At 37.9% G+C, this 9,318-nt stretch overlaps 1 protein-coding gene across 1 annotated transcript; it reads right to left on the bottom strand.

Annotated features, from left to right (window-relative positions):
• Positions 1 to 9,010, bottom strand: LOC133524922 (fibroin light chain-like). The gene is given in 8 exon segments (XM_061861078.1): positions 1 to 335; positions 918 to 1,062; positions 3,335 to 3,432; positions 3,927 to 4,058; positions 4,602 to 4,700; positions 4,702 to 4,798; positions 5,879 to 5,967; positions 8,903 to 9,010. Coding segments are annotated over 8 exon segments (783 nt in total). The 5' UTR covers positions 8,939 to 9,010; the 3' UTR covers positions 1 to 248.
• Positions 9,011 to 9,318: the final 308 nt, after the last annotated feature.

The raw sequence follows: 9,318 nt of genomic DNA, 5'->3' as shown, positions 1-9,318 counted from the left end.
ATTGCCCGAAAGTTGGATACATCTTTATTAAAGAAAAAATCGTTTACCGAAATGAAAGCCAGTTCAAGGTGTTATAAAATAGGTAACGTATATTTACAATAAATAAAATCCTTTCTATTTCAGCTGAGACACTAAGCGTAATATATGTTTTAATATTATATCAGGTGTTCTCAGGGAGGAGTATATGGCCGAGTGGCATGGTTATATATAAATACTATATGTTGGCTGGGATATGTATGGGTGGTCACTTAAGCGCTGGCGGCTTGGACGAGGGCGGACTTGGCGATGGCAGCGGCTTGAGCTGGGTTTGCTCCTGAAGCGACAGCGCGTAGGAACTGAAATAAAAAAGTTTATCATTAGCTTGGGGGTCTCCATAATTTTTTACCCCAGGGCCATGGCCAGCCCTTTTTCGGGCAGGATTGTATGTAATTCAGCAATTTTCCCGGGTCGGATCTAGCCCGCAAGCCGTTGTTAGAAACCTACGCAGTAGTTCATCTCACGTGGGATTTGTGTTGTGAATTTTCTTTCCTGGAGTGGAGGGGATGTCATAAATTATAGTAATCTATATGTTCCTTTTATCATGAAATGATAACATACAAATGAGAGAATCAAGTTGTTTCTCGGCTTGAAAAAAAATATTCGTAGGGTTGGGGCATGTATTTGTGCATAGCTTTGTTTAATAAGAAGTTCGTGTATGTTCATCACTATCACGCGATTATTGTAGACACTGAAGAACAATTATGAAGAACGGACTTTGTGGTTAAATAAGAGTAGCCTAAAGAAAATAAAAGCGGCACTCTATAGTTCCCTCCGAGTCCTAGAAGTACAGAAATCAGAGAAGTGCTGTAGTTTGTTTACCACTACCACTATGACCACTTTATCAAGAGCTATATAGGAAGAACTTTAAAAGTATTCACGTTGGCAACTGGGGTCAGAGCGCGTTGGACGACGGCCACGACTTGTGGCACGGACGCGGCGGTGACGGCGGCTCCGACGTTGTTGCTGCGGCTGTTGAAGGCGCTGTACAGACGCTTAGCGGCGCAGTACTCCTCGTTCACGAGTCTGGAGGGGACATAACAGGTGTTAGGTTACAGAAAAATAAGCTGAGTAGGTAAAAAAGGTGAGAAAGGTCAGTTCGGCAAATTGAACTCGCATAATAGGTTTAGAGATGAAGTCCGATCATCAGAAAAGGATTTGTTATTTTTTTTAAACAAATGGCGGTTTCTACTACAGGATGTTTGTGAAAGCGCTGCACTGAAGCTTGGCAATACAGCTAGGGATTGCAATCCGGTCCGGCGGATCCGGTAATCCGGCCGGATCCGGCACTTTTCAGGAGCTACCGGATCCGGTAAAAATCACCGGATCCGGACCGGATCCGGTCAAATAAAAAAAAAAACGCCTAAATACAGCACGCACTGTGCGGTTTAGATGAGGAAAAGGCGACGGATGGGAGGTATGAACTTGAACAGAGCATAAAACGAAGGAAAAAGTTTAAATTTAGTTAAATAAAAATATATTTATTATGACGATGACTGGGAACAGAAGTTGCCTTTCATGTTGGTGGCACGATACGACGATTACATAAATACTGTAATAGAAGGAAAAATTAAACGATGGTGATGCCATGGAAGGCATTTGTAATTTAAGCTAAAGAGAAGAAAAGAGTGTCATAATGTTGTGATAGGAGATTACAAGTAAACAAATGAGCAGGATTAAGTCGGCGGTACTCAACCGACAAGAGCTGGGCTAATCAATATGTGTTACATGTGTGAATGAATATAAGATTATAAGTTTGTATTGAAAATGAATGTATGAAATGAAATGATAACATTGATAATCTTTAGTTTACTTCGATTTTATATATATATGATAAAATATTGTTTATTTTCTATTCAAATTTGAGAGAGAATCTTTTGTATTTACAATTTCATCCAATCTTATGCAATTTCCTTAATGGTACATGCTACTCTACGTCTAGCCAATTCTTTATTGGATCCATGTAAATTTTCTTAAGGAGTCCCTTTCCGCGATGGATTTCAATCTTACACTATTATTTTTCGCATGAGATCGTCGTGTCGTGTTCCATTCCCTATAATTTGACCAATATACTTTTCTGTAAATAAAAAAAAGGTAATTTTTTTAAGTCATACTGACTACTACTTTCTTGGGCAAAATTTAATATCATTTTGGTTAATAGTAAAATATCTTATTTTCTTACTAGAATGGATGTCAACGTTACAAAGAATTCAATCAAGGAACAGTTACGAAAACTTGTCATTTCAAGGAGTTCCAATTTCCACCCCACACCCCATTACCGGGCTTTGGAAACTAATCAAATTTATAATTGTAAACGAAAATTTGAGCACTTGTGAATGGTTATATATAATAAATGACCGATTTCATATTTGGGTTTTTAAGTGATATTGACAAGGTCACAGTTTTTACTACTAAGGGTTATTTTATTATTAAGAAGTTATTTATTAACTTCAAATTATAGATTTAGGAATACGTATTACGCAAAAAAACTAGAAAAATAAGTCATTTAATTAATTTTGATATCCTACCAAACCGGATACGGTCCGGCCGGATCCGGCCGGGTTATGGCCAAAATTCGGCCGGATCCGGCCGGATTGAAAATCAATCCGGTTTGCAATCCCTAAGTACAGCACATGGTAGGATAGTAAATAAGCGGAACGGATGAAGAGATAGTACAGAAAATTCAGTTCGCCAAAAAGTTCTCGCATGGCTGAGTTTTAGAGATGAAGCTCGATAATCAGAAAAAGAGGAGTAAGAAAAATTTTGAAATAAAAAAATGGCTTTTACTGAAGATGCATGTGAAAGTGCATTCACGAGTCTGAGGATGATGACGTGATAGTTGACAGGTTACAGGTAAAAAAAAGGATGGAAAAGTCAGTTCGGCAAATTGGTCAGTTTTAGAGATCAAGTCCAGTCAGAAAACAATGGGTTCAAATTATTTCTATGAGAGTATTATTTCAACGAGTCGATGATTCTAAGGCTACGTACGCACTAAGCGGCTAGCCGCGTGCGGACAGCCGCATGACGGTTAAGAATGTATGAAACCGCAACCATAAATACTGAACGCACTAAGCGGTCCGCCGCAACCGCACGCGGCTGGCCGCATAGTGCGTATGGAACCTAACAGAAGAAATACTGTATTTTAAGATGGCATACATAAAATAAAGGTTACAAGGTGTTTACCGAAACAATTGATTAGACTGATTAGGGTGTTGATGGAGTGTGACACAAAAATTGAATATACCATATTCTATGAACTGAATTGATGAATTCGGAATTATGATCTCAAGTTACTTACGGGAGAGTGTATGGGCTAGCAGCGTTAAGGATAGCATCCCAAGCTGCCTCGAATTGGTAGGCTCTGCCGCCTCCAACGCAGTTGGAGCGTGGTCCAGTCTGGAATTATATATACTTACTACAAATATATACATAAAAAAGTCTATTTGCAGCTTTTTGAAAATTGAAATTTACCAAATCAGCATTAGCGGCATTTCGAAAATCATAAATTTTAAAAGGGTTGTTTTTTTTTATTTTTTTTTCCTTTTAATGTATATATTAGTTTTAAGATGAAAAATATAACTCTTCAAGTGGCATAAATCATTTTTGAGTCGTTGGAATATTGGTTTTATTTCAATTGAGCAAATTTCAAATTTAAATGACGTAATCGGCCGGGAGCCGACGGCCTACTCCAAGGGATAAGTAGGACCCCAGTGTTTTTACATATTGGAGTCCTCCGTGTGTTGGTACAAACTGCATGCAGTCACATTGTGATGTGATGTGACCTGTGTCATATGATGTGACGACCGTCGATGAGATTGAGTATATAAGTTACATGATACATAAAAAAATACAACTATTCAATTATTCATGTAGTCTTCAACAGAACTTACAGCGTAACGGACAGAGTTAGGGTTGTTGGCGAGTTGCACAATCAGGTCGATGCTGGATTGCAGACGGCCGACGAAGTTGGCGACGGCTTGTCTGATGGCGCCGGCGTTGCCGGAGGCGACAGCGTTGGCGACCTGGACAGTCATTTATAAACTGAAATTGATGCCAGTATTAATAAAAAAGCGACCGAGCCCTCTACAATAGTGCCGGATTCGAACCAGCGTCTTCAGCTTTCATGGCTAATTCAGGTAAAAAAGTGCAGTTAACAACTGCTGGCCTTCATGAAAAAAAATCAGAGAAACGCCCTTCGTGGCTATCAGGCTCTCATTTATTATTATGCTGAACGTAGATTTTGGTATTACATATATTTCTATAAATGTTCATTTCCCTGTATTAGGTACATGAAAAGAAAAAAAAAAAACAGAATAATACGTAGACACAGTTAAGTAAAATTACGGGTCACTGTTATACCTAATGAAATAAATATTACATCATTATACCAAATTTCTAGGACAGAGGAATTCAATTATATATTTAAAGAAAAGTGTCGAAATATCATGCGGGATCTGTGCACTTATGTCTGATTGGCGCAACCTTTCATCCATGCGAATCAAGAATTGCTATCGCGCCGATTTTTTACTGCCACAGTAAAATGGTCAAAGTTGGACTTGACTTACGGCAGCAGCCTCGCAAGAGTCACCAGGGATGCCAGTGGCGAGCTCTCCGAGAGCGGCGAGGGTTTGAGACACGGCCAGGGCTTGGCTGGCGGCGTCGTTTTTGGTTGGCGAGGTCGTTCAGGATTTGTTGCACAGTCAGGATGTAGATGTTGGTGTCACCACCGTCGACGATCTCGAAGGAACGGTCGGTCACGTAGCTAAGAAAACAATTGCTAGTTAGGATAGTGCAGAAATGAAAGGGATAGAGGTAACGAGAAAGCCGTCCAGAAAAGTATAGGATACGTGACGCTATTTTTTAACACTTCTGATAAGGCTAAGAAGTGGATATTTGGTATGATAATGTGTGATAACTTATTTATAAATTCAACGGTATGTCATACAGATTTCTGAAGGTTCTTAAGATAGATGCCATTCGCGTCAGGTCCCCGACAAAGAGTTCCTCTTTATTTTATTATACCCAGGGAGTTTTTAAAATGTCCTGAGAACAATAAACACGGTTCATCTGGACGCTGAACTATGGAGGCATGTGTCAATTACAATTTAGCGTCGTTGGAATCTGACCATCGCAAAAATGACCCTGGACAGCAAGTGTGACGCTTAGGATTGTTAGTTTATAATTTATAATATACCTCTCATAATAAATTCTCCTCTCTGTTATATAATAAGAGTACCATAACAGAGAGGAGTCTTAAATTTGAAAACCCAGTCATTCACACAAATAAGCACAATGATCAATGGATGCCGACTTGCAGAAATTACCCTGAAAAATAACTACCGTTACAATATTCCTTTTATAGCTATAAAATGATTTAATTTAAAAATTTACAGCATGAACGAGATAACCACTACTCGCGCCCTCAATCGCCTAATTTTCTGAGCAGACGCGGAAATTACTGTAAGCCATTCATTAATTTTCCTTGAAATGTCGAAGATCGTTTGACTGCATAGGTCATAAGATTAAAAACCCACAGATTATCAATTATTTTGTTATGTCAGAAACCTAAAAAAAGTCTGTGGTTTATGTTTCTTTGGATTTGGCATAGGTAAATGATATGTTTTTTTTTAACAATTATACTGACATCTGCGTCAAGCTTTGCGCGTTTATTTTCATTGTACACCTACAGAGATATCTGACCACCCTGCATAGGAACTTTCATGAAGAGACACGTTACGTACGTGAAAAACAATAGTAGATTGGTAAGCAAGGGATGAAAGGGTTCTGAAAGGGGACTGATTAGAACAACAATAACCTACTTTTTTTAATGTTGCTTAGTTACCTGGAGACGAGTCTGCCGTTGTCACGGACTGGAGCGATCTCGTTGATTCCATATTGGGATACAGAGACTGATGGCGCGGCGAACGCGCTCTGAAATAAATACAATTTCGTTTCAAGAATGATTGCGTTTTTATTCAAAAGAGGGCCTTTCATTGAATTTCCCGTATTTCGTTATAGCCGACTTGTATTGAACATGTATAAGTTGGTGTGAAATTTAGCATACCCTTAGCTATCATAAATAAAGGATCCTTTTTTAATCTGACTCATCCCCCAATACGCATGAAATGGGGGCCAAACCATACAAGCACACTTAAAAGACATCTGTACACTATAACAATTTATAAAAAGTAAAAAAAAAACACAATTTGGACATAATGGGCTCATTATGGCCAAATTCAGCAGTATTCTGTAATCCGATTCTTAATTTTGAAGTCCTGCCACGAACATTAAAGATTAAATTCACTTCGTTATCGCTTTTGTATAGGTGGGTATTTGAATGAAAGTTAGTCTTTAATTTAGACTTTTTCCAAAGCATTTATTAATGTCAAAAACTACCACCAGTTCTAACCCTAGTACCATGCTTAGAAAAAAAAAAATCAAATCTTATAAACTCGTGGTTAGTTTAGGTACGTTGATTTTAGTTTTCACGTTAGACTCTTTGTTGTCTATTGACAACAGAATAGTTTGTTTTCAATAAAATAAATCATCAACTACACCAACAAAGCTTTTTACTAACAATCATCGGGAAATATCGGATACCGGCTTTGCCTGTCAGGCGGGCAACAGTTTTCATAACTCACGGGGGATCTGCATCTGCATGATGCCAATTACGTGTGTGGTTGTCGATCCGAATTGCAGTTGAATTGGGGGTATTTGCTGCAGTAATTCCCGCATATTGGCTCTAAGTGAATAAAGTTTTCAGTATGCCAAAACTTATCAAGTAGGTTTATTTAATTTTGTTAGTTTTGGTCTTTTTCTGCTTTTGTTATTAACTTTATATTAATAAAAATATTATTTATCTTTAACGAATCACGCAAACGTTCTAAACTTCAGGAGAAACAAATATTTTTTTTTGTAAATAACGCAAAATAAATTTGTTAAGTGCAACCTATGTCCTCTTTGGTTAAGTGTTTCATTTCAACCCTATTCACCGTAACGCTTTCTAATATAAATAAAATGTTAAAATTGGAACTACGAATATTGTTATGTTCTACAAAAACTGGCAAATTATAGTTTCTAAGATATAAAAAATAATAATGAATAGGTTTGCGACAAGAATATCTTCATTCGTATTGTCATAGATCCATAATAAACTAACAATTATTGCATACTATTACTTTTACGTTTATATCGTAGGTATACATACATCATACATTATGTAAAAGGTAAAATGTTTCAGTTTCCTTCAGCCTTTCTTTACAATGATGCAGTTACATAAAAAATGCCGACAAAATTGCGCAACGTTGTCACTCTAGAGCTGTAACCGAGACGTCAGCAGCAGGACACTATTTCACACGCGTTCGGGGAAATCCAAAAATAGTCCTGACATTTCCAAGCCGCTGTCGATATTTGGCGAGCATTTTAATAGTGCGAGGTTTAAAATTTTTAGCATAATAATGGCGCACTTTGGCACACACAGAACCTATAGGTTATAGGAACCTAGTATATCTGGTATAATTTAAATAAGGTATATGCGAAAGCGGCGGTAAATTTGCAAATCGCTTATTCTACTAAACCGAAGCAACTTCATAATTTGTCAGCACTTACGCTACTACAGCGCTTGCCAGGTATCTTTAGGTTTGTGCAATGTATGTTTCTTTCATTTTGTCTGTTATCTTCCGTGATTATTTCTCACTTGATGGTCTCATCGGTAGATCAGCGCTGGAAGTCGCCAGCAACATGCTCAGATGAGGCTATTTCGTGACACTTTATTCTCTTTTATGTATGTATGTCTATTGACTGTTTGTGTGTTTACGAATAAAATTGTATTCATTGAGACCAGTACGAGTATTATTACATCTGAAGGCGTACCTGAGTCGTTTATCGAAACTTGAATAATGTATGAAAATGACTTTACTTTTCGTTCGCATCTGACATCCCAATACGTTTTTTACTTTTCGGTTGACGTTTGTCGATAAGCTATTGTCATCTTGGCTACACCCCCTGTTTGTCAGTAAGCTGTCAAACCAGTCGGGTCGTTTTTATATATTTCTCAGATTTGTATGCTTAGATAGATAGTTCCCTATCGTTGGGGATAGTGCAAATCCGAATAACTAGCACTGGTAAATACTGCACAAAGGCAAACTTAAAACCTTGTAATTTGATTATTGTGAAGGTTACTTTTCTCTTTTTTACACAGAAAGTATTGGATCGTGTTTTCTAAAGGTGATTATCAGGTAAAAAAGGAACAAATAGATTTCATAATAATAAACTTACTACCTAATATCATGGGAGAAAGTAAAGCCCACAGACTCCGTTGGTTGGGCCACCTTGAGAGAATGGACGACGATCGGAACGTAAAAAGAGCGTACCTGGGTGGCCTAGCAGGAGGACGTCCTATCGGACGCCCATGGTATCGCTGGAGCGACATGGTAGAGGCGGATATGCGCGAGCTTCGAGTCGACAATTGGCGAGAGGTCGCACAGGACCGAGAAAAGTGGCGCTGTCTTGTGTCGGAGGCCAAGTCTCATTTTGGGTCGCTGAGCCAACAGAGTAAGTAAGTAAGTAAATAAACTTACTACGTTTTAAGCTTTTCCTGTAAAGTTTGCCGTTGTCTGGATACGCAGTATTTACCTACCAGTGCTAGTTACGCGGATTTGCACTATCCCATACGCGAAATTTAACCGTATGGAATGTTTATGTATATTTTTTGTCCTAAACTTGTATTTCGTCTTTATTCCAACCAAACTAAAGTGCTCTTCAAACTTATACATTTTTTATCCAAATCTCACAACAAATTAAATCGACAAAAATACGCTAGCTAATTTGGAATATGAAGAAAAAAGTAAAATAGAAAAAGACTTACCGAAGCGACGAGTAATACCAAAGCGAAAGACAGCATTTTGCTGGTCTTTTATTGACCAAACGGTATATACTATACACATCCCTTCTCACCGCCACTACTATTTATATATGCGTTGAACAAACAGAGGTCCCGTTGCATCTGTGTTAACAGAAGTAAGTTTGCGAACTGCTGGCAAACATCTTTACAATTGGTTGAATCTGGATTGTTCCTTATTCTTTTCATAATACGACATAATGTATTTTGTTTTTTGACGAATGAACTGAAGATGTAAGTTTGTTGATTGAACTGCTGGCAAAGATATATTTACAAACGTATGATTCTGAGTGACATTTAAAATCTTATAATTAAGGTTGATTTTCTCTTGTTTTTTGAATATGTAACTGGATGTGTAAGCTTGCTGACTGAACAGATGGAAC

Source organism: Cydia pomonella, chromosome 14, assembly GCF_033807575.1.
Source record: "Cydia pomonella isolate Wapato2018A chromosome 14, ilCydPomo1, whole genome shotgun sequence".
In the NCBI taxonomy this organism is placed as follows: Eukaryota; Metazoa; Arthropoda; class Insecta; order Lepidoptera; family Tortricidae; genus Cydia; species Cydia pomonella.
Note: the sequence above shows the minus strand (reverse complement) of the source record. Positions and strands in the feature narration are given on the sequence as shown.